This window comes from Daphnia pulex, chromosome 2, assembly GCF_021134715.1.
Source record: "Daphnia pulex isolate KAP4 chromosome 2, ASM2113471v1".
In the NCBI taxonomy this organism is placed as follows: domain Eukaryota; kingdom Metazoa; phylum Arthropoda; class Branchiopoda; order Diplostraca; family Daphniidae; genus Daphnia; species Daphnia pulex.
In genome coordinates, this window is record NC_060018.1 from 6,401,688 (window position 1) to 6,429,399 (window position 27,712).

At 46.7% G+C, this 27,712-nt stretch overlaps 3 protein-coding genes across 23 annotated transcripts in view; 1 reads left to right on the forward strand and 2 right to left on the reverse strand.

Annotated features, from left to right (window-relative positions):
- Positions 1–162: 162 nt before the first annotated feature.
- Positions 163–1,814, reverse strand: LOC124200993 (solute carrier family 25 member 35-like). 2 transcript variants are annotated; one of them, XM_046597430.1, is made up of 8 exons: positions 1,615–1,814; positions 1,378–1,547; positions 1,246–1,320; positions 1,138–1,166; positions 896–1,073; positions 670–823; positions 549–613; positions 163–489 (listed from the first exon to the last, which is right to left on the reverse strand). In XM_046597430.1, exons 2-8 carry the CDS (start codon positions 1,465–1,467, stop codon positions 181–183), a joined length of 900 nt encoding a protein of 299 aa, XP_046453386.1. In that variant the 5' UTR covers positions 1,468–1,547; positions 1,615–1,814; the 3' UTR covers positions 163–180. The 2 variants fall into 2 exon arrangements, with proteins under 2 accessions (XP_046453386.1, XP_046453376.1); XM_046597420.1 differs by having other exon boundaries at positions 1,378–1,550.
- A 48-nt stretch (positions 1,815–1,862) lies between these two features.
- On the forward strand, positions 1,863–2,960 carry LOC124201003 (selenoprotein F-like). The gene is given in 5 exon segments (XM_046597441.1): positions 1,863–1,976; positions 2,049–2,173; positions 2,238–2,356; positions 2,431–2,546; positions 2,611–2,960. Coding segments are annotated over 4 exon segments (480 nt in total). The 5' UTR covers positions 1,863–1,976; positions 2,049–2,128; the 3' UTR covers positions 2,811–2,960.
- Positions 2,961–3,560: 600 nt separating this feature from the next.
- The window catches only part of LOC124200893 (twitchin-like), a 45,027-nt gene continuing 20,875 nt past the window's right edge, over positions 3,561–27,712 (reverse strand). For 14 of the 20 annotated variants that reach the window (XM_046597375.1, XM_046597357.1, XM_046597348.1 and 11 more), the window contains 35 exons: positions 27,567–27,590; positions 26,991–27,127; positions 26,608–26,913; positions 26,212–26,514; positions 25,793–26,077; positions 25,364–25,675; positions 25,127–25,256; positions 24,890–25,062; positions 24,185–24,760; positions 23,928–24,094; positions 23,679–23,814; positions 22,710–23,600; positions 22,509–22,633; positions 22,286–22,442; positions 19,833–22,205; positions 19,482–19,763; positions 19,066–19,365; positions 18,837–18,972; positions 18,595–18,761; positions 18,372–18,504; positions 12,930–18,306; positions 10,849–12,850; positions 9,199–10,770; positions 7,056–9,128; positions 6,731–6,924; positions 6,448–6,625; positions 5,949–6,005; positions 5,659–5,710; positions 5,471–5,594; positions 5,242–5,338; positions 5,031–5,176; positions 4,796–4,952; positions 4,401–4,718; positions 4,219–4,332; positions 3,561–4,149 (listed from right to left, as the gene is read on the reverse strand). In XM_046597375.1, coding sequence (XP_046453331.1) covers positions 3,953–4,149; positions 4,219–4,332; positions 4,401–4,718; positions 4,796–4,952; positions 5,031–5,176; positions 5,242–5,338; positions 5,471–5,594; positions 5,659–5,710; positions 5,949–6,005; positions 6,448–6,625; positions 6,731–6,924; positions 7,056–9,128; positions 9,199–10,770; positions 10,849–12,850; positions 12,930–18,306; positions 18,372–18,504; positions 18,595–18,761; positions 18,837–18,972; positions 19,066–19,365; positions 19,482–19,763; positions 19,833–22,205; positions 22,286–22,442; positions 22,509–22,633; positions 22,710–23,600; positions 23,679–23,814; positions 23,928–24,094; positions 24,185–24,760; positions 24,890–25,062; positions 25,127–25,256; positions 25,364–25,675; positions 25,793–26,077; positions 26,212–26,514; positions 26,608–26,913; positions 26,991–27,127; positions 27,567–27,590 — 19,771 coding nt within the window. In that variant the 3' untranslated portion in view covers positions 3,561–3,952. The remainder of the gene's footprint in view (positions 4,150–4,218; positions 4,333–4,400; positions 4,719–4,795; positions 4,953–5,030; positions 5,177–5,241; positions 5,339–5,470; positions 5,595–5,658; positions 5,711–5,948; positions 6,006–6,447; positions 6,626–6,730; positions 6,925–7,055; positions 9,129–9,198; positions 10,771–10,848; positions 12,851–12,929; positions 18,307–18,371; positions 18,505–18,594; positions 18,762–18,836; positions 18,973–19,065; positions 19,366–19,481; positions 19,764–19,832; positions 22,206–22,285; positions 22,443–22,508; positions 22,634–22,709; positions 23,601–23,678; positions 23,815–23,927; positions 24,095–24,184; positions 24,761–24,889; positions 25,063–25,126; positions 25,257–25,363; positions 25,676–25,792; positions 26,078–26,211; positions 26,515–26,607; positions 26,914–26,990; positions 27,128–27,566; positions 27,591–27,712) is intronic. The other 6 variants (XM_046597383.1, XM_046597367.1, XM_046597324.1 and 3 more) reach the window with 2 other exon arrangements.

Below are 27,712 nucleotides of genomic sequence, written 5' to 3' on the forward strand. Positions count from 1 at the left end.
TCTCTCTCTCTCTGAATATGTATGAAAATCAATTCATTCTTTTCTATTGACTCAATCTTTATTTGGTGCGCGATTGTGGTGGTTAAAGTATAAAGTTAAAGAAAATTTGCTACATTTAAGGTACTTTTAAGGAATTCTTACAAAATTGATCACAACGCTAAACTGATTTCAAGGCACATATCATGTACTACCCTCAAATTTTGTTTCACGTAGAAACGTCCAGATTGTCAATGTTAAAACAGAATGCGGACCGACTCGCAGATAATTCGCGAGGCAACCCTTGTAAAGGCCAAAAAAACCTTCTGCTTTAAATACTTTGATTAAACAGTCAAACGGACCGGAATAATAGACTCCTTTTCCATATCTGTCCAGTGTCTGATTATATAATCGAGTCGAAATTACGTCAAACGGAGTCATCGCAACTGCAACCGCAACGCCGGACAACATTGCTGCTGCAAGAGTCGACTTCCAGGAATTATGTGGTAATATCTAGAATAGCCATTCAAACTTAGATCCAAAATGTTTAAATTTTTTAAAATTGTCATTACATTTAGATTGTTGATAGTTTCTCTGCTTTTGGTAAACGTAGAGAGTTGAGCAGCGGAACCGACGCCTTAATTAAATATTTTCGTAAGCAATGGTTTATGAACTCGGATTAATTTTCTTAACCTGTTCGCATCATGGATGCTGTTACTCCTCTCCAAAGACCCGTAATTCCACCGCTGTAATACAACTTTTGTATTGCAGATAAAAATCCTGTGTGATTATGCTGGCAACCAACAGCAATGGTTTGACTGGACTGGCTTTGAAGTTGTGTTTTAATCTTGACACAATATGAAAAGTTGATAAATTGAATGTTACATAGTATCTTAATATTGAAATGAGCAGATTTTACAAGATAGAATGGGCTTGCTGTAAATGCCCCTAAAGCTCCTGAAACAGCACCAGCAGCAATGCTAAAGACAGATGATACAGATCCGTGACTGTGTGTCCATCCTCGATTTTCCATGAAGTGGTATAGACCAAGTCGGGTGCCATTCATGGTCATCTGATACCAAAGAGCTGGTACAAGCCTGAAAGTTTCTCCTTCACCCTTTAATGAGATTATTTTGGAAAACTACTATTTAAATTAAATACCCCTTTTGTAAGCCCTTTATTCCATCATTCTGTAAAACAAAGTTCCTTGTGGTAAGTAAAACTATCACCTCATTTAATCATTATCATAAAATGTTACACCACAAATACCTTTGCCACAACATAAAATGCATGAAGTGAATTTTTGTATAGAACAGAATATGCTCCTCTGGAAAGCAGTTCTCCCTATACAAAAAAAAACAATAAAGTGAAGCGCAATAAATTTTGACAAATGTAATATGCCTGAAGTTGCATTCGAGTTTTAACAACATCCAATGGATTTGTAAACAAACAGGCTCCACATGCAGCTAATCCACCAAATGCATATTCCATTATGAAGTACAGAGAATTATTTGAAATTCCCAAGCTACTGCTTCTTACAGGAGACTTTTAAATTGGAATACTGTGAGTGCCTGCTGTATAAAAATTAATTGTGATTAAAACACTTGGTTACATTTCCGTATAAAAACTCGATCTCACTAAAATATATTGATAAATGATTGGCACAAATAACTTGTTGAATTTCTGACAGTTCGTACTCCCTCCGTAGTAACTAGTAAACATGCCGGTGAATATCGTCTGCACTGCTAATTATGTTATGATTACATACAAATGTTATATTAATAAATTATGAATTAATGTATAAATAAACAGATCAAACATATTGATTTATCAATACAGGGATGAAAAACATTTGAATTGATTGAATTGTATAGTATAATGGTGTAGTGTGATGGCAACTAGGGTAAACTCGATACTCGATACTTGATATCTGAATCGACATCTGGCAGACGATCACACTTCACACGTCAGACGAGACTGAATGTAAACGAAAAAGTTAGGTGAGATTAGATCAAGCCACTAATTTAGTCATATAAAATAACAAATTGTCCAACTATATTGATTTTATACAGAAGGTGTTCTACAATAAAGAGAAAGGAGTAACAGTACTCCGGAAAGTAAAATAAATTGTCCACCTGTGACATTTTCGATCATGACGGAACCTGTTGCTTTGTCTTTGGCCCTGCTTTCCGCCTTGGTAAAATAGAGAATGGTTTATTGATATTTGAATTTAATACTCATTATTATTATTTTATTTATAGATTGCTATTGTGTCCTGTGAATATTCAGCTAGTGAATGTAGATCACTTGGATTCAACAAAGCAAATTTGCTGTGTTCTTCATGCTTTTATCTTGCTGAGCATGATTTAGAAGTTCTAGTGTAAGGCACATAAAATGAAAAAATGAAATTTTTGTCTAATTTGTAATTTCATTTATCAATATTTATATTTTTAGAAGCCAATGTCGTGAATGTTGTTTACAGGAAGGAAGAAATGATTCTTTAACATTATATCCACAAGCCATCTTGGAAGTTTGTGGGTGAAAATTAGGATCATACCCTCAAGTCCAGGGTGAAACATTTTTTTGTACATTTTTATATTAATATTTACTAATTGTGACCTTTTTGCAATGTAGCATTCATAAAGGGTGACAAGGCTCGTGGGTTTCCTAACTTATCTATCAAATATGTGCGTGGAGCAGACCCAATTATCAAACTGCTCGATGCTGATGGTGCAGTTCAAGAAGAATTAGCTATTGATAAATGGAACACTGACTCAGTGGAAGAATTCCTAAAGATGCATTTGATCATGGATCATTCCAGCAATGAGTTGTAATTTTAAAGTGTTAAGTGTACTGCCATGTATTATGAAATCTTATTCTGAAAACCTTGAAAAGGAAGGAATGAGATGGATGTTTGACCAAAAATTTGACTGGCTCCTGCACTGAATCTGCTCTATAAATTACATCATTGCTAAAGCACATAACTAATTGTTAGACTTTAATTTTTACATAGTAGCGGCAGATAGAACCAACGAAGGGTATGAATCAATATTTTACAGAAATGCAGTGTAAGTGTGAGTGTTACCCCCGACGTATTCAGTAGAGGGTAACACGGTAATCCTGCTCAAGATAACCCTGCTCAGGAATTTTTATTGGAAAGTTAACTGAAACGTTAGGGTGGCTTACGGTTTTCATTAGAAAAGACGCACATTTTACTAGGTCGTGTTTACCCTCGTACCACCAAACAGGCATATGGACCCATTTTCATTGTTGTCGACCCTGTGTCCGTTCAAACTTCGCTAAGTAAAATTTGTGAAAATCATCAGAATTTGCTATCTTGACCATACTATTCAGTATTCATCCTGTGTTCATTAATCATTAGACGCGAAAAATAATAGTTAAACATTACAGTACTCAGCTTCCTTCGTCTTGTTAAAATAAAAATTTAAAAATCTAGAGAATTTTTAGTATTATTTGAATAAAAAAATTCTCGCGTTTGTCTGTTAATTAAAAAAAAATATTTTTCTGAATCAATGATAAAACTAATATTGCTAAGATGAAGAGGAAAAAAAACATTACAAGAATAAAGAGGGAACGCCATAACTTGTTTATTACAGCCAGGGAGATTGCAGCTTTGAAAACTTCAATAATTGAAACAATAAACGACAAGCTCGACTAAATACGATCAACATAGTGTTGTCACGTTACCTGACTAGTAGATCATTGGCAGCAGCTAGGAACAAGAAAACAGACAAATATCTTCTTAACATTCTTAATCATCGAACACCGATCAGACCCAGTTGAAAGCGCACTTCTTTATAAGGCGGTTAAAATGCAGCGATAGGGAACAGCACAAAAGCAAAGAAGCTTTGAAAATAAAAACATGTTTTAAAGATGAAATCAAGTTACGTGCGCATAATTTTTGAAAACATATCGATCGTAATTACTCCTTCGTCGAGCATGTTATATCAGCTTCTCATAGTTCAGTCGCAGTTACATTGAGCGAAAAAGAAGCAGATGTTTCACACTTCTTTCCAACGACAGTTACTCCGTACTGGCCAACATCAGCTGTGGTTACATTTGACACTTCTAATTTGAAACGTTTCTTTCCATCGACACTCTGAGCATTCTTGGTCGACGCCTCGAGAGGTTGACCATCTTTCATCCACGTTACTAAACATGAAAAATGTTATTTTTAATTTCAGTTTTAATGAAATGTCGATTAGGATAGATAAAAATAACCTTTGGTAGGCGCCTTGTCCGTTTCGCACGTGAATGTGGCTGCTTGACCTTGCGCAATGGTGATCGATTGCGGGAAAATTTTAAATGTGGGGCTTTTGACTTCTTCAGTCGGAACTGTAAAGACAGAGAACAAATCAGAAAGTGGGTTCCAATTTAATTGCTGACACAATTAAGAAACATACCAACGACCAACAGTGTGCAGGAACTAAATGCTTCACCAACATCATTGAAAACTTCGCATGTGTAGGTTCCAGCATCTTCGGGAAATATTTCAGCGATCTTTAATTTGCACACATCACCAAGACGATCATATTCAAAATCTTTGCTTGGTTTGATTTCCTTTTCATTATGCAACCAAATCACGTCGAATTTGGTGGCTGCTGTAACCCGACATTGAAGAGTAACAGACTCTCCGTCGTTCACTGTTTTCGAGGAGACGTGTTCAATGATTCGCGGAGCTCTTTCTTTACCTGTTGTCCTGTGACAAGCTTTTTCAGACGCTGACAGAAAACGAAATTAACGTAATTTTAATAAGAGTTCGTAGAATATTTTTAATGGCAAGTGTGATAAGATTTACTTTGCACAGTCAAGCGACAAGTAGTTTCTGTCTCTCCGAGAGTGTTTTTGGCTTTGCACGTATACAAGCCTTCGTCTTCCGGATAAACTTCATTGATTGAAAGAGTAGCCGTTCCATTTCGGTACTTAAGGTCCAAAATGTCCGAGGAGCTCAGTAACTGTGATAAGAGCATTATGTTTTTAACATCAAAACTGCATCAAAAGGATATTTTAGTGGACAAAAAAATGTCAATTACCTCGCCGTTTTTCAACCAGGTAACATTAGGATCAGGATCGCCTTTGACGATGCATGCTAGTTTTAGCGCTTCTCCATCCTTGATTGTCATTTCGCTCAACGGCTTCACGAACTTTGGTTGGCACATCAGTGCATCCGAAGGTGGTACTATTATTAACAAGAGAGAAGTTATGATGAGAACGTCACAGAATAGTAAACATCAAGATTCTCACATTCTAAATCTTTTGTTGCTGTGCGAGAACGAGAAGTTGCGCTCCCTCCGTAAACTTTCTGCTGCCGTTTAGAGCTGGTTGTATCCACAGAGGTTGACTGAAGTATTTTAGAAAACATTATTACATAATTTTATCAACCCATTATTTCACTTAAGTATTAATGAATGATTCCAGACATCGTATGGAATTTGTAAGTTTAAAAAATGGGATGAATGTCTCACGCGCTTACCTGGCTGCTGTAAGTTTCACGGGATGATGATACGTGGGTGCTGGAGCTCAACTGATTAGACGTACTGGATGACTGATATTGAGAACTTGACACATGATTCGTAGTTGACGAGTGGCTTTGCGAACTTGAGAGAAAGTTAAGAAACATAGATAAGATTAACACATTTATTCCAAAAATTTCAACCTTACCTATAAGACTCTTGAGTGCGGGTGGTAGATTTATTTTCAACGTATCGCCGATCTAGAATAACACATTGATTATTTTCAGGAAGCGCTTCAACATAAATCAGCTGTACAAACGAAAACCGGGCAAATGCTGTACACAAAAGTGGTCATGCATCCACTAAGCACATTTTTCTTTTGACATGCTTTCGCGTTTTGGCGTTTTGTAACGACAATGCTGAGCCAGGAATGTAAATTCATTCTGGTTTTTCGCACGAAAGAGCAAAATCGCTTTAGCCTTCAAGTGTTCCAATTACCTCCAGAGCGGAGCAAGTTGTTGACCAAGTCGGCTTGATCTGTTGACACGTGTACACCTTTATTGGGTTGACAGCAATTATTACCAAGTGAGAGGGCAAGTTTTAGATAAGTTAAAAATTTAAGAAATTTAGATTAGTGGAAGATTTGAATAGTTATTTTTTGTATATTTGTTTTTGTTTAATTTTTTTTTGTTACATGTTACTATATATGCTCGTCAGGCATCGATTATTTGTAACTGAGGATTTAAATCAGAGACATTGTTTTTGATCGTACAATTTGAATTGATATTTTTGCAATTATTTTTTAAGCTTTATCATTTCATTTAAAATTTCAAATCTACAGTATGATGTGTGAAATATTTAAAATAATTTCAACGCAATGTACTAGAATGCATGAATGCATGCGTAATTTCATCGACAGTTCGTAGTGAGGTAAAAAATAAAAAATATAAAGAACGAGATGAACTAGCATATAGAAAGACTTAAATTGGTAGCTTGCCTTCGACGATGACCACACAGGAAGTTTCGTCTTGACCCATGGCGTTGGTGGCGACGCATCTATAGTTACCAGAATCTTCAACTTTGCAGTTTGCAATTTCCATCGTCACAACACCATCAGAATACGTCATGGTATAATCGTACTTCGATAGCTCTCGTTTGTCTTTAAACCACTTGACCTAATAACGATTATAGGAAACGCAGATAAAAACAAAGTGACAGTTTAGGTTTAATCTGTTGACTAGTGGCGAATAGAGATATAGGTAAATGAAATTGGTTATTACCGTAGGGGTAGGTCTGCCGCTGAGGCAGCACAAAAGTTTGCACGTTTGATGCAACTGTATGACACGAGGTCGTAGCAGAAAAGTGAAAGTTGGTACGGAATCGCGCTCGTCCTGCCACAATTGGTACTCGAGTGGCTTTCGTCGTCGAAGCGGGGTCATATCCGGTTTGTACTGCGGCGCTTCTTTTGGCAGTGCTAGAAAGAGAAAACGGATTTGATTGCAATAAATCAATATGGCCGGCTGAGTATTAAAATGTACAAATGGGAACACAGAATGATGCAATGAAATAGATTACAGGATATAAGAGAAATAAAATGAAACTCACGTTGTACGTTGAGGAAGATGGGCTCCTCCCTGACACCGTAGTGATTGACAGCTCGGATAATGTATTCGCCACGATCTTCCAACTTGACTCGATTAATGACGAATGTGAAGTCATCTCCTGCGTATCGCTTCATGAACTTGACGCTCTGCTTAAGCTCGCTGTTGTTGTGCGTCCAACTAACGGTCGGTGGCGCCACGGCGATGATGCGACAGTAGAATTTGGCGCTCTGTCCCTCATAGGCGAAAGCGGACTTTGGCCGGATGACGAAGCGAGGAGCTGCCTCGCGTCGGTCAAAGGCATACTCGTGGATGCGATATCGCTCTATCAGCAATTTGCGGAGGCAGCTGTACTCGGAGAGTCGCCCGATGGGCACCAAGTAGTCTTCCCAACCAGGATATTTGGCGCGAAGCCTGTCGCGCATGGCAAAGTAGCGGGACGAAGAGATGGTGACGGACAACTCGCTGTGATCACCCAGGAGCCATGGGTGAAGTAGACACTCATGAGCCGTCATGCGCTTCTCTTTGTTCTTGGTAAGGAGATGGCGGATGAAATCCTTGCCTTCTTCAGAGACGGTGGCGAAGGCTTCCCCATCAAAGTCCCAGTCGCAGGCCTTGACGTTCTTGAGCGTTTCAATGTCGTTCTCGCCGGCAAAAGGTGAGAGACCACTTAGAAGAACGTAGGCAAGCACGCCGACGGCCCACATGTCTGTGTAGAAACCAACAGGTTCCCGTTCGACGATCTCTGGAGCGGCGAATTCTGCCGTTCCAGTGGAAATCTTAACCAGTTGGTTGGGGTCAAGCTTTGTGGCCAAACCGAAATCGATCAACTTGACGATGGTGCTGTTCTTGGTCACACACATGATGTTTTCCGGCTTGACGTCCAAGTGGATAATGTTCTTCTCGTGCATGTGTTTGACTGCCTCGCAAATTTGTCGCATGTAGTTGATGACTTCAGCCTCGGACATGGTGTAGCCTTCGGCAGTGATTCGCTCGAACAGCTCACCTCCCGACAAGAACTCGTAAATGAGAACCATTTCATCGTCGTCCTCGAAGGCATCGTGCAAATTGATGAGTTTGGGGTGGTGTAACTGGTTCATGATGTCAATCTCCTTTCGAATAAGTTCCTTTTCGACGGCTTGTGACACGGGAATAAATTTGGCTGCGAAGATCTGGCCCGACTTGCGCTCGCGACAACGATGCACAACACCGAAAGCGCCCGTTCCAATTTCTTCCAGGATATCGTACAAGTCGTATACACTTGTCGTCTTGATGTCGACCGGCTGGGGCACGTACTTGGAGTAGATGTCGACAACATACTGGTCGTAGTCGTTGACCTTTCCTTCGGCGGTGCCACGAATGCGTTTGCCCGTCTCGTCCACTTGATATTGGCGACGCTTGTGTTCCTTCTTGTCGCCACCTTTTGTTTGGACGAGTGGAGTCACGTCACTGGCGTCACTCCTTCCATACACGTTCTCGGCGTAGATGCGGAACTCGTAGCTGTGACCGGGGCTCAGCGCCGTTGCGTTGATGGCGCAGAAGCGGGTAGGCCCGACGCGGATCCAGCTGCTCATCGGGTGTTCACGCTTCTCGACGATATAGTTCGTGATGGCACTGCCACCGTCCCACGTCGGCGGCTTCCAAGTTAGGCTCAGCGAATCGGCACCGACATTTTCGACGGTCGGGAAACGAGGGGGTTCCGGACGATCGCTAATCTGCAATTTAATGATGACGGAATCCATGCCCAGTTCGTTCTCGGCCACCAAACGATACGGGCCACTGTCGAGCTGGGTGACGTCACGGACGGTGAGAATGGCGTGTCTTTCTTTGACTTCGACGTGATAATGGGCCCCGCTTTCGATGGTTTCTCCCTCGCGGGACCAAACGACTTTCGGGCGGGGGTTGCCGGTGAACGGGATTTTGACAACCACGTTCTCGCCCTTGTCAAAGAAGGCCGTGTCTCGGAATCGTGGTGGCACATTGATCTTCGGTACAGTTTTGATGATCAATTCGGCACGGGTGGACTTGGCTCCTGCCTTGTTTACAGCTCGGCAGACGTACTCGTCGGCGTCTTCACCTGGAAGATTCGCCCGATAGAAAAGTTTAGAAAATGAAAATGAAATCGAACAGCCGTATGAAGAACTTACCGAAAACATCGTTGACCACCAAAAAGTAGGTGTCGCCTTCTTTTCGGGTGCTGTATTTCGAACTGTGGCTAATCTCGCGCATGCCCTTGAACCAGGTGATGCTGGGCAATGGATTTCCAAGAATGGTACACTGAAATTGGACGTTGCGGTTCTCCAGGCCAAGGACGTTTCTCAGCGGTGTCAAAATCTCAGGCGGGCTGGCGGCATTTGGATCCTTGATGCGCACTGACGTCGAGGCCATCGACGGTGGCGAAAGGCCGGCTTCGTTTTGTGCCAAGACGCGGAATTCGTACTGTCGGTCCTCGACGAGGTTGCTAACGTTGATTTGCGCCGTCAAACACAAGGTGAGGTTGATTCGTTGCCATGTGGAACTTCCAGCCTCACGCTTGTCTATCCAGTAGCCCTGTATACGGGCTCCGCCGTCCGACTCGGGTTTGTCCCACGAAAGGTGGGCAAAGTCCTTGCCAACTTCCGTGACGTTAGGTGTGCCAGGTGCAGTTGGTGGATCGTATGGAGCTTTGGCTTTAATAGGATTGACACCTTCCAACGCAGGTCCCATGCCGTTCTCGTTGGCAGCCATGACTCGGAACAGGTATTCTTGTCCCTCAGTTAAACCCTGGACGGTGAAGGTTGTGTCCTTGCACTGGGATGAGACACAGATCCAGTGAGTGTGGCTTGTATCGTGACGTTCGACGACGTAGTGGGTGATTTTCTTGCCGCCATCGTAAGTTGGTGGCTTCCAGTTGAGAGTGCACTTGTGCTGGGTGATATCAGAGACCTCGAGCGGGCCAATCGGCGCCCCGGGCACACCGGTAATATAAACAGTGAAAGAAGCTGAGACGTCGCCGCTATCGTTCTTGACTCGCAACGTGTACTGGCCGGCATCGCTTTTAGTCGTCTCCTTGATGAAGATGATGAGGTACTCATCGAAAACGGTGTACTTGATGCGCACCGTTTCAACAATTTCGTGTCCATCCTTGGTCAGTGATACGTCCATCGGTTGATCTCCGGAGAAGTAAATCTTGATTTTGGTGTTGTCTCCTTCGGGTAGGTAGAGGTCTCCGGGCAATCGATCGATGCGCGGTGGATTGCCAATTTTCAGTCGGGCTGAGCAGCTAACCGAGCCACCCATGTTGCTGGCCTCGCAGCTGTATTCTCCCTCATCAACCTCCCACAATTCGGAAATGATGAGACGGAAGAGACCGTCACGTTCTTCGGTGTGGATGCGACCTCCTACGACAACTTCGCGACCATTTTTCATCCAGCGGCTGCGCGGGCATGGGATGCCAGTTGCTTCGCACTCGAAAACAACTTTGCGTCCCATCGGCACACCTTTACTGACTAGCGGACGAACGAATTGAGGTTTCTCGCCACCGGTCAATTCGCGGACTTTGATGGCCGAAGCGCAAGTGCTCGGCTCGCTCTTTCCAGCGGCGTTGATGGCAGAAACGCGGAACTCGTAGTCCTGTCCCTCGGTCAAATTATTGACGGTGAATTCGCACGAGATGACGTTGTAGTCGTTGCAACGAACCCAGAAAGCACCACCGACCTCACGTTTCTCGATGAGGTAGCCTGTTTTAATCAAATAATAATAAAAGAATTAACAAATGGAATTTTAGAAAATAAAAAATTGGTTAACGAATGATTTACCTGTGATTCGGCTACCACCATCCGATACTGGTGGTTCCCATTTAAGGTCGACGTAGGTGCGTCCCACTTTGATAACCTGTGGTATACCTGGTGGAGCCGGCACGGTAAATTTGCCCTTGGTCTTGAACCGGGAAGAGGCCGGCGAGGGTTTGCTCATACCTGCGGCATTCTTGGCACGAACGCGGAACTCGTACTCGTGACTAACGAGAAGGTTGTGCACCACGTAAGTGGCGTCCTTGACGAGGTAGTCGTTGACGATAAGCCAATCACGATCTTCTTGTAGATCACGGCGTTCAATTTGGTAGCCTTGGATCTTGGATCCTCCGTCGTAGCGTGGTCGTTCCCAGGTCAATGTGGCGCTATCCGAGCCGCTGTCGGAGACGCGCGGTTGTCCCGGTGGCTCGGGAATTGTGAACGGGAATTTGGCCGTGATGGGTTCGTCGCTCTCCAGCGGATCGCTGACTCCGTATTGGTTTTCAGCGCGGACGCGGAACAGGTACCTGCGGTTGGTTTCCAGGCTGAAGACGTTGTACGAACAACCACGGACGAACGAGCTGATCTTCATCCAGACACCGACCGAGACGTCCATACGTTCGACGATGTAATTGGAGATGGGCGAGCCGCCGTCGTCGGACGGTGGGCGCCACGTCAGAGTGCAGGTTTCAGGGGTGACATCAGAGACATCCAGCGGAGCCAACGGGGCGCCGGGTTTACCAACGACCAGTACGCGGCATGAGGCCGAATCGCTACCTTCAGTGTTGGTCAAGCGGATCGTGTACTTTCCAGTATCGCTACGCTTGGCACAACGGTTGAGATAGATGGTGGCCGTGGCAGAAGTCTCGAATCGGATTCGATCATCTTGGATTACTTCTTCGTTGTTGATGTTCCACGACGGTTTCGGCGTCGGGCTGCCGTTGAACGGTACGGTAATGGTGAACTCCTCTCCGGCAATGACCGTCATATCGCGGATGCTCAAATCGCTGGTGATCTTTGGAGCGCAGAGAGCCGGCTGGCAGCAAATGGGGTCCGAATTGTCACTCCACGGTCCTTGGCCGGCTGCATTGAGTGCGGCCACTCGGAACTCGTATTCGTGATTTTCCGTCAAATTGATGACGCGCAGGGTGAGTTCAGTAACCACCGCATGCGAAGCTTTCGTCCATTTGTCTTCGCGGCAAGAACGACGCTCGACGACGTATCCGGTGACGCTGGATCCGCCGTCGTATCGTGGCCTCGTCCAGACAATAGTGATGGAATCTGCAGTGGTTTCCAAGGAGCGGGGCATGCCAGGAGCTCCGGGAACATTGAAAGAGTGCTTGGCCTTGATGGGTTCTTCGGTGGTCGTCGGCTCCGACGTTCCGTACTGGTTCTCCGCCATGACACGGAATTCGTAGTCACGGCCGACCACTAGTCCACGCACCTTAGAAGAGGTGGCCACCACGTAGCCGCTGACTCGAGACCACGTCGGTGAACGCGGCTCCTTCTTCTCTACAACGTAGTTGGTCACCTCGGCGCCGCCGTTATCTTTCGGCGGTTGCCAGACGAGCGTGAGGCTGTCGCCGGCAAAGTCCTCGGCGTGCAAGTTGAGCGGAGGAGAAGGACGATCCAAAACGCGGACGTAGACGGTGACCGAGTCGAAACCGGCGTTGTTGCGCAGTTGCAATTTGTACGGCCCCGTGTCTTTGCGCTGCGAATTTTTCACCACAATTGTGGCGTATTCGTCCATCACTTGACTGTGGACTCGGACATCTGTTTCGTCGAGTACGACATCGTTGGCGAACCAAGACGCCGTCGGTTTAGGGAAAGCGCGGTAAGGCACCATGATGGAGAAATCTTCGCCGGCTCGTACGGTGATGTCGCGCATTGAGCCGAGGTCGATGTGGGGCCGGTCGGCCTGCTCTTCCACCTTGACAGTGGGTGACGCACGACTGGGTGGTGATGGACCAACTTCGTTGAAAGCGATGATACGGAAATGGTACTCTTCGCCCTCAACCAAGCCGGAAACCTTCATCAACAACCAAAAAATGATGCAACGCAATTAGTAATCGATAATATAGTGAAAATGTCCAGTCGACCAAACTCACCGTGTAATTCGTTTCGGTAACCAAAAGGGAATTGGCTTCTTCCCATTCGGTGGCGCTCTTGAGTTTCTTTTCGACGTTGTATCCTTTGATGCGCATGCCGCCGTCGTTGAGAGGCGGGCGCCACGAGAGTGCGACACTGTTTCTGAAAACGCGGTCCAGTTTGGGCGCGTCAGGAGCGTCTGGCGCGAATTTCTGGATTCGAGCCACCAAAGGTTCGGTCGAGCGACTGGGTTTGCCCGGTCCGGCGTCGTTGACCGCAACAATGCGGAATTCATAACGGTTGCCTTCAGTCAAGTTAGTCACCATGTGAGTCGTGTTGGGCGTCGGGTATTGGTTAACACGCAACCACTCGCCACCACGATCACGTTTCTCAATGTAATAGCCGGTGACGGGACGGCCACCGGTGAAAGCGGGTGGATCCCACAGCAGCGTGCAGCTGTTGGGCGTGTACGACACGATCTTCGGCTGGTCGGGCGCATCGGGCGGGTCGAACGGACTCTTAGCGGCCACAGGCTTGCCGGTCAACGGTTCCGAAAGACCGTAAGCATTCTCGGCACGCACGCGGAAGACGTAACGCTTGCCGTCTTCCAATCCGGTCTTGACAGTGAAGCTGACACTTGGGCAGTAGCCCGGAAGTGGTCGCCAGTTCTCCGACAAGGCGTCGGTTTTCTCAATGACGTAACCAGTGATCTCCGAGCCTCCGTCGTCCAGAGGTGCTTTCCAGTTGAGCGTGATTCCTTCGGCCGACACGTTGGTGTAAGTGAGCGGGCCGTTGGGCGGTCCCGGTTTGTCAACGACCAAGACTTCCAACTCGGCGCTATCCTTGCCGTGGGCGTTGTGTGCGGATACTTGGTACTTTCCGGCGTCGGTGCGTTTCGACGACGAGACGTACAACTTGGTGCGATCGTTCTGGGTGTCGGTGACTATGCGGTTGTCCGAGATGGCCTTGTTCTGTTTGGTCCATTCGACGGTAGGTGTGGGAGCGCCCGACAGCGGAATTTCGACGTTGATGGGCTCACCCGCCTTCACCTTGATTCGGCGACTGTTCAATTTGTCCAGGTGTAAACGCGGTTTCTCGCGCATGGGTTTGGCAGTGAATGGATGAGACGCTTCGCTGCTCTTGCCAGGACCGGCGGCGTTGATGGCGATTACGCGGTACTCGTATTGGTGACCATCCTGGACTTTGTCGTCATTGAACTCGTTCAGCCGAACAGGATCGCGGTTGACTTTAATCCAGCGGCCACCGCGAAGATCGCGGCGCTCGACGTCGTAGCCGACGATAGGCGAGCCGCCGTTGCTGTGTGGTGGGGACCAACGGATTTTGATGTGATCCTTGTCAGTGTCTAGGGCATCAGGGCGACCTGGACGGCCCGGCACGTCGTATTGGTTTTTGGCCACGATGGGCTTGTCGGTGTCGAGTGGATCTGAACGTCCTTGGACATTTTCGGCCATGACACGGAATTCGTATTTGGTTCCCTCCATCAGACGGGGCACAGTGGCGTGTGTATAGCGCGGGTCGACGTAGTTAACGGCCGGTACCCAACCGCCACCGTGAGTCAGATCGCGCTTCTCGATGACGTAAGCGGTGATGTCGCTACCACCCTGGTCTTTCGGTGGTTTCCACGACAGCGTGACGCTCGAACTGGTGATCTCTTCGTACTCGAGTGGTCCAGTCGGTGGTCCTGGTCGGTCCATGACGACCAAGAGGAAGGATCCCTCATCGGTGCCCGATTCGTTGCTCAGACGCAAATGCAATTCACCCGAATCACTGCGCTTCGTATTGACAATGTGCACAATCGTGTGGTAGCCGATGGCCGTAATTGTGGCACGCTCGTCCGTCTTCAGTTGGCGGCCATCACACGTCCATTCGACGTCCGGCGAAGGTTCGCCCACGTAATTGATGTCGACGTGGAAGATGGTGCCGGCCTTGATGCGGATTTCACGAAGCGGAGTTTTGATCTTGGGAGCCAAATGGCGTGGACGGGCCATCACCAAATCGGATGGCTCACTCGGTTGGCTGTTGCCGGCCGCATTGATGGCAATGATGCGGAATTCGTACTCGGTGCCTTCGACAAGCTCCGGAGCTCGTCCTTTGCATTCCTTTCCATTGACCTGGGCAGCGTTCTGCCAGAATGGCGATCCTTTTTCTTTCTTCTGGATGACATAGCCGATTACTGGTGATCCACCATCGTTCGCCGGCGGCTTCCATTCAAGATCGATATAGTTACTGTCCCAGTCAACCACGTTCGGACGGCCGGGAGCGTCGGGTTCGTCGAAAGCATTTTTGGCGATGATGCTGTTGGCCGTGGCCAGCGGATCGGACTCGCCGATGCTGTTGACCGCCTTGACGCGGAAATAATATTCCTTCATGTGAACCAGTTTGGTGACTTCGCAGGTGGTGCTGGATGCAACAGCAGATTCCGCCCACGTTCCACGCGACGTGTCCATTTTCTCGATGATGTAGTGGGTGATTGGCGCACCTCCGTCGTCCAACGGCGATCTCCACGACAGGACGCAACCATCTTTCTTGACGTTGCTGACCAGGAGTGGTCCCTCAGGAGCAGACGGTCGGTCCAGAACCGTTACATTAGCAGTGGCTGACACGTTGCCCAGGTTATTCTCCAGGGTGACTGTATACTTGCCAGTATCGGAGCGTAACGAGAACGGGATTTCGAACAGGATCTGGCGCTCGTATGTGGCCATGTGAACGCGACTGTCCTCGGGATTGACAGCCTTGCCGTTCACTTGCCAGCGCACCGTCGGTTTCGGTGCCGCCTGGTACGGGAGATTGTAGGCGATGCGTTGGCCAGCACGAACAACCAAATCCTCAAGGAAGGATTTGTCAAGTTGTGGAGCCAAGAATCGAGCACGAGCGATGATGGGTGCCGAAGCGTCACTAGGATCGCCAACGCCGGCCTTGTTAACGGCAGTCACGCGGAACTCGTACTCCTCTCCCTCGGTCAAGTCCGGTACTCGAGCTTTGGTTTGGGAGCCGGCCACTTCAACCGCCTTCTCCCAGATGCCGAATTTCGAGCGTTTCTCGATGATGTAGCCTGTGACGGGCGTGCCGCAATCCTTCTTGGGTGGAGTCCATTGTAAGTCGACGTGGTTCTTGTCCCAGTCGGTGGGTTCCGGTGCTCCGGGCTTATCGGGCCGTTCGTAAGGATCTTTGGCCGTTACCGTGGATGTCGTGTTCAGTGGCAACGACTCGCCTTGACGATTGACAGCGCGGACGCGGAATTTGTAGTCGTGGTTCTCCAACAAAGGTACGCGCATAGACGTTCCTTTGCAGTCGCCAACTGTAATCCAGCGCATGTTCTCCGCATCCTGTTTCTCAACGATGTAGTGTGTCACGTCAGACCCACCATCATCTTTCGGTGCCCTCCAGTGCAGATTGCAACCTGATTTGGTCATGTCCATAATCGATAGCGGGCCTTCCGGTGCGGATGGGACGTCGAGAATGGTCACCTTGACTGTGGCCGTGTCTTGGCCGTTGATATTGGTGGCTGTCAACGTGTAAACGCCGGTATCACTTCGTTTGGTGTCCATAACTCTGAGTTTGATGCTGTAGTCTTCGACAGTCAAACGGATTCGTGAATCAGACACAAGAACCTGGTTACGTGCAGTCCATTCCTTTCGTGGGGGCGGTTCGCCGATGACGTTGGCGTCCAGATCAAACGTCTGGCCGGCCCGGATTTTGATGTCGCCCAAAAGAGCTCGGTCAATCTTTGGTGGCAGATTCTTTGGACGGGCAATGTGAGGCAGTGTTGGGTCACTCGGCACTCCGGGTCCGCCTCTATTGACAGCTTTGACTCGGAACTCGTACTGGACTCCTTCAATGAGATCGCCAACGCGGCCGCTGTTGACGTCACCTTCCACTTCGCAGCATGGCTCCCATGCGCCACTGAACTTGTCCTTTTTCTCGATGACGTAGCCAGTGATGGGCGAGCCACCGTCGGTTTCGGGACGTTTCCATGCAAGCTGGACAAAGTCCGAGTCGTAGTCGGTAATTTCTGGCATGCCCGGTTTGCCTGGTTCCTCAAATGGATTCTTAGCTTCGATGGCTTGTGCCGTCGTCAGCGGATCAGATTTTCCTTGTTTGTTCACAGCGCGGACACGGAATTTGTACTTGTGTCCCGGTGTCAGGCCGTCCACATCGAACTTCGTCTTAGGTCCAGTTGTTTGACCGGCCGGCACCCACCGTCCGGTAGCCTCATCCATTTTCTCGACCAAGTAGTGATCGACTGGGATGCCTCCATCGTCAGCTGGTGGATTCCAGTCAAGTGTCAAACCATCGGCGTGGACATTGCTGGCCTTGAGAGGTCCTCCTGGAGTTCCAGGTTTGTCAATGACGATGACATCCACATCGGCAGAATCTTTTCCGTTGACGTTCTCAGCCGAAATGGTGTACACACCGGAATCGGCCCGGGTAGCCATTCGGACTTGCAGTTTAGTATTGTAATCGACTGCGGTAATCTTGATGTGATCAGCCGCTTTGACTTCTTTGCTGCGAAGTGCCCATTTGGTTGTGGGAGCTGGTTCGCCGCTTACATTCACGTCGTAACTGAATGATTGGCCGGCCTTGATTTTCACGGGGACTAAAGTTGAGCGGTCGATCTTGGGTGCCAAATTGCGTGGCTTGGCCACGATGGGCAAAGTGGCATCACTTGGCTCACCGGGACCAGCAGCATTGACGGCCCGAACTCGGAATTCGTAGGCTTGGCCCTCGATGAGTCCAGGAGCGCGAGCATTGGTTTGCGAAGCTGGAACTTCGGCTGCCTTCTCCCAGTCTCCGTATTTGTCCTTCTTCTCTACGATGTAGCTTGTAATAGGTGATCCACCGTCAACCGTCGGAGCTGTCCACTTGAGGTCCACATGATCTTTGTCCCAGTCGGTTGGAACGACATCAGTTGGTTTGCCTGGCTCGTCGAAGGGATTTTTGGCTAAGATTGGCTGCAGGGTTTCAAGTGGCTCGGATTCGCCTTCCGTGTTTACGGCCATGACTCTAAATTTGTACTCCTTGCCTGGAGTCAAGCCATTGACTTCAGCAGCTGTTTCGTTGGCTCGACCGCAAGGCACCCAGATTCCAGTCTGTGGGTCTTGCTTTTCAACCTGGTAATAAGAGATGGGCACACCGCCATCGTCCTTGGGTCTCTTCCATTTGAGCTTGCAGCCCTCGTTGTGGATATCGCTGACTTGCAACGGTCCTTCCGGTGCGCTCGGTTTGTCCGTGACGGTCACAGTCACAGTGACACTGTCCCTACCGGAGCTGTTGGTGGCCGTAATGGTGTACTCGCCACTATCACCTCGCTGAACGTTGCGCATAATTAGTTTGCTGTTGTAGTCGATGTTGTCGATTTGAACTGATTTAGACGCCCTGGATGATAATGTTGAAAAGTTAAATTTGAATAACCTGATTGGCTAAATTAGACAGCGACTCACTTGATTGGATTACCGCTCACGGTCCATACTGAAGTTGGAGGCGGTTCACCAGAAATGCCAACATCGAATTTGAGCATCGAATTGGCAGTCAGAGTCATGTCTCGCATATTGCGCCTATCAATCTTTGGTGCCACTAAACATTGAAAAAGAATTCAATTATTACACTTTGTTTTAATGTTTATCTTGGTTGGTTGCATTAAGATTAAAGTAAAAAGGCACTTACGGAAGCGTGCTTTGGTGATGATGGTTTTGGTTGCCTCACTGGGCTCCGAATTTCCAGCTTTATTAACGGCGATCACACGGAATTGGTACTCCATGTTTTCGATCAAGTTAACAACTTTAGCTTGACAAAGTGGATCTGATGTCTCCATAGCTTTTTCCCACATGACACTGTTATTAATTCAATAGATAAACAAACATGTGTTAGCTAAAACAAGTGAGGTATCGGCTTCAAGTGAAACTTGCCTGTATTTATCGCGTTTTTCGATGATGTAACCAGTAATAACGGCTCCGCCGTCGGAAGTCGGTTCCTTCCACGAAAGTTCCACATAACTTGGGCTCCAGTCAATGGCTTCGGGACTGCGAGGAGCAGTTGGGACAGCTGCAAAAACACGAAAGCAATACACAATTTGTTCATTTGTTAAATTACGATTCAATCGTAAAAATCGTAGTTCATTTGAAAGGAATTTATTACTGAAAGGATCTTTGGCGATGATGGGAGACATTGTTTCCAATGGCTCTGATTCGCCCTCTTTGTTGAAAGCCTTGACGCGGAAATGATATTCGTGGCCGGGTACAAGACCAAGAACGTCCATTTCGGGATCCTTGGTTTTTCCTACCGGCAACCACATGCCACTGTCGGCGTCGAATTTCTCCACGCTGTATCCTTCAATGGGTTCACCGCCATCGTCTTTGGGTTTCTTCCATTTGAGTTTGCATCCTTCCTTGTGCACATCGCTCACCTCCAATGGTCCTTCCGGTTTGCCCGGTTTTGCTGAAAGGAACAATTACAACAAAATATTTCATAAATTCTATCATGAAATAAGGTGAATGTAATTTCGCGCTTATATTATCGAATAAAGCGGTAGCATAAAAAAGACCTAGACTTACAGACGACAATAACTTCGACCTCTGCTGTATCTTGGCCCCATTTGTTGATAGCCGTGATAACATAGGTGCCCGTATCTTTGCGCTCCGGTTTATCGTTGAAGAACTTGGAGTTGTATGGCACATTTTCGATTCTCCTCGAATGGTTCTGCTGGACTGCTTTAGTTCCTAGGGCCCAAGTGACATCTGGTGCCGGCTCGCCGACGATCTTGACATCGAACATGAAGGATTCGCTCTCGCGAATCGTAATGTTGCGCAAGGTACGGCGGTCGATCTTTGGTGCCACTGTATCAATAAAATGAAATGGAAAATCAGACGAATTTATGGCAAACTATTAGGTTAATTGGGACTTACGTTTTCTGGGTTTGGTGACGACTGCCTTGCTGGCGTCACTGGGTTCTCCTGGTCCAGCCTCGTTCACAGCACGAACGCGGAATTCATAAGTGAGACCTTCGTCGAGGTTGTCAACTTTTCCCTTGCACTCTGGTGAGCGCAATTCAGTGGCTTTGGTCCATCTTGTGTTACCCTTTTCACGTTTTTCAATAATGTAGCCTGTGACAGGAGATCCACCATCGGTGGTTGGTGGGGTCCACTTGAGCTCCACAAAATGACGATCCCAGTCGGTGGCTTCAGGAGTGCCGGGCGCTCCTGGCTCGTCGAAAGGATTTTTAGCAATAATGGATTCCAGTGCTTCCAACGGTTCGGAATCTCCTTCCGAATTGACAGCCGAAACACGGAATTTATATTCCTGTCCTGGTGTCAGATTGGCAACTTCCATTTTCGGATCTTTGCTTCGTCCCACCGGGACCCAGCGGCCGTTCTCCGTGTCCATTTTCTCAACAACGTAGTACTCGATGGGCGAGCCTCCGTCGTCAAGTGGTGGATTCCATTTCAAGCTGCATCCTTCTTTGTGGATATCGTTAATCTTGAGCGGGCCTTCCGGCGTGGCTGGTTTGTCGAGAACAGTGACTTCGACCGATGCTTCGTCTTTGCCGGAACTGTTTTCGGCTTTGATGACGTAAGTGCCCGTATTCCTGCGGTAAGCCATCAGGACGGAGAGTTTTGTACGGTGCGAGTCGACGTCAACTGTCATGTTGTCCTTTGTTTCGAGATGGGCTTTGTTTTGGAACCAGGTGATGGTAGGCGCCGGTTCACCAATGACGTTGACGTCAAATTTGAACGGCTGACCTGCTTTGATTGCCACGTTCTTCAAATTGGTGCGGTCGATCTTTGGCGCCAAGAATCGTGGCTTAGCAGTGACCTGATCACTGGCTTCGCTGGGCTTACTCGGTCCAGCTTTGTTGACGGCACGGATTCGGAACTGATAAGTGTGATTCTCCGTCAGTCCGGTGACACGGGCTTCGCATTTGTTACCAGTCACTTCCATAGCCTTTGACCATTTAGTGGCGTTGTTGTCCTTCTTCTCCACAATGTAGGAGGTGATGGGCGAACCGCCATCCGACTTGGGGGGCGTCCACTTCAAATCAACTTGATGACGATCCCAATCCTTGATCTGTGGCTTAGCGGGAGCATCAGGAACTTGGTACGGGTTTTTGGCCAGCGTTGGGACGTCGGTTTCTAGTGGATCCGATTCTCCCTCAGCATTGACGGCACGAACGCGGAATTGGTATTCCTTGCCCTCGGTCAATCCACCAACATCGGCTTCAGGGGTCTTTGTAGTGCAGACAGGAACCCAGCGACCGGTGTCGGTGTCCATTCGTTCGACAACGTAGTTCTCGAGAGGTACACCTCCGTCATCTTCTGGTGGTTCCCATTTCAACTTGCAGCCTTCAGCCGTGACTTCGCTAACTGCGAGAGGACCTTTGGGTTTGCCCGGCTTGCTGAGCACGTTGATTTCAATCTCGACTTGGTCGGTGCCGGAATCGTTTTTGGCGAAAACACGGTAAACGCCCGTGTCAGATCGTGTAGCTTTGGTAATGATAAAGCTCGTTCGGTAAGGCTCATTGGTGATGGTGAGTCGTTCATAGCTGACGAGCTGTTCTTCCTGGCGGAACCACGTGACTTGCGGGGCCGGTTCGCCTTGCACATCGGCTTCCATGCGCAGAAGTTGTCCTGTGTGGATGATTTGTTTGACGAGTGTTTTACGATCGATATGAGGAGCTAAGAATCGCGGCTTGGTCACCACGGACTGGGAGACATCGCTTGGTTCACTTTCTCCGGCTTTGTTCAGTGCAACGATACGGAATTCGTATTCATGTCCTGGCTCCACATCGGTTACTTTGACGCTGTTCTTGTCGCCGTTGACACGGGCACACTCCGACCAACCTCTTGCGTCTTTGTCACGCTTCTGGACAATATATTTCTCAATAGGCATGCCACCGTCAGATTTGGGTGGATTCCATTTCAGGTCGACATAATCCTTGTCCCAGTCGGTCAAATCCGGTCGTCCAGGCTTGCTTGGTGGGTCAAATGGATTTTTGGCCACAATAGTCTGATCCGTTTCCAGCTCTTCCGATTCACCTTCCTTGTTGACGGCTTTGACACGGAATTTGTATTTTTTGCCTTCTTGAAGTCCAGTAATTTCGGCTTCAGGCTCATTAGATTGTCCGGCTGGCATCCACTGGCCCGTCAACGGATCTAACTTTTCGATCTCATAGTACTCGATGGGTGATCCACCGTCATCTTCCGGTTTCTTCCACTTAAGTTTGCATCCATTTTTATGGACATTCAAAACCTCCAGCGGGCCTTTAGGTTTGCTTGGTTTCCCTTTGGTTGAGAATAGCAAAAAATAATTGTTTTAAATTATTGATGAAATATTAACAACTTCGAACGGACGAAAGTCTTACCAAGAATAAGAATTTCCACTTCTGCTTTGTCTTCGCCTTGAGAATTGGTCGCGGTAATGGTGTAGACACCGCTGAGAGCCCTTGTAGCTCGGAAAATCAAGAACTTGGTATTGTAGTCGGCATTGTCAACGCGAACTTGCTCGTTCGATTGAACTTCCTGTAAAATTATTAAATGCGTCATTTCAGCAACTCATCATTAAAGGAAGCACCACTGAGCACTTACATTTTCTTTCAAAGTCCAAGTAATGACTGGTGGAGGTTCTCCGGCTACATTAACATCAAGGTTGACTTGTAGACCGACTTTAATCGTCACTTTTGTCAAATTGGTGCGATCAATTCGTGGTTTGACTGTGAATTTTTGAAAATGAAATAATTATAAGGATGGATGAATCAGAGAGGAGCAAATTTCTCAAAATAGACTTACGGAAACGGGCTTTTGCCACGTGCGGTTTGGTAGAATCGCTAGGTTCACTTTGTCCGGCTTTGTTAACAGCACGAACACGGAACTCATAACGATTACCTTCTTCCAAGTGATTGACAACGCCTTGACAGACATTGTCTTTGATTTCGGCCGCTTTAGTGAAAATGCCTCCATACTTGTCCATCATTTCAATGATGTAACCCGTGATGGGTGACCCGTTATCACGAAGGGGTGGGTCCCACTTCAACTTCACCATATTTTCGTTCCAATCGATGATTTCTGGAAGACCCGGTGGGGCAGGTGGATCGAAAGCATTCTTTGCCAAGATGGCAGTGTCGGTTTCAAGAGGTTCTCCTTCACCTTCTTCGTTGACTGCCTTTACACGGAAATGGTATTTCTTTCCTTGTTCCAAACCGGTTACATCGAGCTCATTCTTCTCGGGGTCACATTTGCCCGCTGGAACCCATTTTCCAGTGCCTGCTTCCATCTTCTCCAAAATGTAACCTGTAATTGGTAAACCGCCGTCGTCCTTTGGTTTGTTCCATTTGACTTTGCATCCTTCTTTGTGGACGTTGGTCACTTCCAACGGTCCTTCTGGTTTGCCCGGCTTGGCTAAGATGCTGACTTCGACTGTGGCTTCGTCCCGGCCAACGCTGTTTTCAGCGACCAAAGTGTAGATTCCTGTGTCTTTGCGGATTGAGTCGCCGATTGAAAGCTTCGTGTTGTGTTCTTGGTTATCGATCCTGATTCGGTCTTTGCTCTCAAGTGGTGATCCAGCAAAAATCCATTGCAAAGTTGGAGCAGGTTCACCTTTGACGTCGACGTCGAACTTGACGAACTGGCCACCCCTCACAACAACTTGCTTGAGTTTCTCCCGATTGATGATCGGTTTCACTGTTATAAACGAAAGGGAACACCAAAGTTGACATTAGGTTAAATCTAATGCAAATCTTAATTAAATTAATTTCATACGGAATCGCGCTTTGGCAATATGTGTTCCAGTGGCATCACTTGGTTCACCCTGGCCCGCTTTGTTGACCGCTCGGACACGGAATTGATACTGCTGTCCTTCTTTCAGTCCTGGTACTCGAGCCTCACAGTCGGGTTTCTGAATACAATATCCGAAATTCAATTATAAAGTCAAGAAATTGGGAATTAAGCACACGCCGTGAAATGAATTGTCAAAATACGTCTACTTTAGTCATCAGTGAAAAAACGCACCTCAGTTGTCATCATTTCTTCCCAGTTGCTTCCAAACCGTTCCTTCTTCTCGATGACATAGCCCGTAATAGGAACGCCACCATTGAATTTTGGTGCTGTCCACTTCAGATCAACACGATCGACATCCCAGTCGACAATTTCCGGAGTTCCTGGTTTGCCAGGGGGATCTGCGTAATAGTTTCGAGCAATAGTCAGTTACATATCGGTACAAGTTTGAAATTTTTTCAACAAAAGAAATGTGTCTTCAATCAACTCACCAAATGGATTTTTAGCGATGATTGATTGTTCAGTATCAAGATTTTCAGATTCGCCTTCATCGTTAACGGCTCTTACTCGGAAGCTGTATTCCTTGCCCTCCTGTAGACCACCAACATCCATTTCCGGTTCTTTTGAGCGACCAACTGGAACCCAGCGACCCTTGTCCAATTTCTCAACCACGTAGCTAGTGATGGGTTTACCGCCATCATCCTCGGGAGGTTGCCAGGCCAGCTTACAGCCACTCTTGGTGACGTCATTGACTTTCAATGGTCCCTTAGGTTTGGACGGGGCGGCGAGGACGACCACCTCTACTTCGGCTTCGTCTTTACCGTGTTCATTTACGGCCACAATCTTGTACATGCCCGAGTTCTTTCGTTTAGCGTCAACAACATTCAGTTTAGTGTTGTAATCAATGTTGATAATTTCAACATTTTCTTGGGAAATGACTTCTTTGTCAGCTAGATGCCATGTAACAGTTGGAGGCGGTTCACCCTTGATATTGACATCAAACTTGAACACTTTTCCAGCTTTCAGCATCATTTGTTTCAAGGTGGTGCGATCAATCTGTGGTTTGACTGAAATATAATAATAAAAAAAAAAAAATTAAACTAAGTCCTTTCTGACTATTGATTACGGAAAAGTGGAGTAATAATGACGTGAAATATATAGGTAACTAAGGTGTAATAACCGGATAAAATTCTTACGTAGTTTATGTTTGACTAGATGCATCTGGGTAGGTTCTGACGGAGGAGAAAATCCAGCCTTGTTGACGGCAACAATGCGGAATTGATATTCACCGCGCTCTTTAAGATCAATTACTTTGCCTTCTAACTTGTCGCCAGGAACTTCACCGGCTTTTTCCCAATCGGGTTTAAATCTGAACGTAACCGTGAAATTAGTGAAGAGCATGAATGAGGTTTATACAGTTGCATAGTACGAACTTGTCTTTCTTTTCGATTATGTATTTCTCGATGGGAACGCCTCCATCCACCGAAGGTGCAGTCCACTTCAAGTCAACACTACGGTTGTCATAGTCGACAATATCGGGCTTTCCAGGGGCAGACGAATTTTCTAGAGTATTAAGGTTTAAAGTCAGCATATGATTGGACTGATACATAGTCTCTCCAAAACTGTGCAATACTTTACAGTTTTAATTATGTGATAAGATATACTCGTACCGTAAGGATCTTTGGCAACAATTGCATGTGTGGTAGTCAAAGGTTCAGAATCTCCTTCGTCGTTAATGGCTGTAACTCGGAATTGGTAGCTCTTGCCCGGTTCCAGGCCAGTGACGTTATATGTGGGTGGCTGTCGTTCTCCGTTGACCTTACCAACGCGGGTCCATTTGCCAGTATTGGTGTCGAGTTTCTCAATTTCATATTCTTTGATGGGGAGTCCACCATCATCATCCGGCTTAATCCAGCTTAGTTTGCAGCCTTCTTTGTGAACATCTGTTACTTCCAATGGACCCTTTGGTGAGCTTGGTTTACCTAAATTGAAAACAAACAAAATAAAAAAAAAATTGATTCACGTCGAATTTGCACAAAATAGTAACAACTGAAATTGCATTTAATTACTTTGGAAGAACCCATTGATTTAAAACTTACCCAGAACGATCAGCTCGACTGATTCAGTATCCTTTCCGGATTTGTTTTCTGCCTGCAAGGTGTAAATACCGGCATCCTTGCGACTGGCCTCGATAATCGAGAAATCAGTGTGGTAATCACGATTCTCAATAGTAATGCGCTCCGTATTTGAGAGTGCGACGCTATCCCGCCAGACCCAACTAATAGTTGGAGGAGGTTCACCAGCTACATCCACGGACCATTTGTGGGCACGGCCTACTTTGATGGTTACTGTCTTCAAAGTAGTGCGGTCAATCCTCGGTTTCACTGCAGAGAAGATTTTTTGGAAATTTAATGAGATTGGCATGACAAAAATAGTATTTAATGGATTAAATAAATTTCGCTATTTTTTTTTTTTTTTTTTTGCATAATCAATGGCATCACATTATCTGTCAACTTACGGTTTCGGTGCTTCACGACGTGAGTATCGGTGGGTTCTGAAGGTTCTCCGAAGCCAGCCTTGTTTGCTGCACGAACGCGGAACGTGACTACCTGGTTCTCTTTTAGTCCATCAACCGTCGCTTGACATGTGGGGTCGGGTGTCAGCAGAACTTCTTTCCACTCAACGGATAGTTTGTCTTTCATTTCGATGATGTAGTGCGTCAAAGGACGACCACCGTCATTATCTGGCTTGATCCATGTAAGAGTTACGCTGTTAACAGAGTAATCTTCAATAACCGGTTTGCTCGGTTTGCCAGGCTCATCTAAAATTTGGAAAATGATGCATAGATATTGTTAACAATAAACCTTGAACATGGACAAAACTAGTGGGAAAGTTGCAATTTGCATTGCATTACCATAAGGATTACGGGCAAGGATGGCCTCGTCTGTCTCTAAAGCTTCTGATTCGCCTTCCTTATTGACGGCTTTGACGCGGAACTTGTACTTCTTCTTCGGTGTCAAACCGGTGGCAGCAAAAGTGTCGTCATTGGGGCCTACCTCGCCTGCAGCAACCCATCGACCACTGTCCATATCCATCTTCTCGATGATGTAGCCAGTAAGTGGTGATCCACCAGTGTCTTCCGGTTTCTTCCATTTGATCTTGATGTGGTCGGCACGGATTTCATCCGCGATAATCGGTCCTGAAGGTCTTGACGGTTTGTCTAAAAAATTACAGAAACGAAAAGAAAAATGTACAGTCAAATTTCACATGACACCAACACAAGTCAATTCTGCTCACCAAGGACGACGACATCAGCGACACCCTCGCACGTTCCGGAGCTGTTCTTCAAAACAATTTTGTATATGCCGCTATCAGCGCGGACCGCTTTGCGCACCGTCAAAACGCTATTCCGCTCGTATTTGTCCACCGATACTCTGTCAACCGAATTGCATTAAACAAAAGACCAAAAAGACGATTAGAATAAGAATGGGTATTTTTGTTTTCATGTTCACTGCGGCGCAGACAGAACATTTTTAATTATTTTTAATCATTTATTTTGTGCTTCTGTGCCGAAGTGCCAGTGTATCGCTGTGATCATTTTTTTAAGTTAGGAGATGCAGTTTAGGTGATTTTGTGAACCAACCAGTTTGTTTTTAGTTAGAAACCACAGTTGCAAAATGAAATTGTTTGTTGGTCATCGGTTCTTAGTTGAATGAGTCGTGCCGTCATACGATTTGTGTGTGATGTGGTAGGATTTTTAAAAAATCGGGGATTTCATATTGGTGCCATGTGTAGCCGAACGATAAGCAAAAACTCATTTTGTTATTTTCGTTTCAAATCAAGATTTCATGGATGACAGTGTCATCAAATCACCTCTGTGTCGTTGTGTTGGGTATCCTGTTCGCCATCGTGAAAGCGTCGTTCCAAATAACAATAAGTCACGTTTAGAATTTTGCAAAAACATATTTCGTTGCTGAACAAGGAAAACATGTTTTATCGCTAAGGTCGGCAACTCCAGT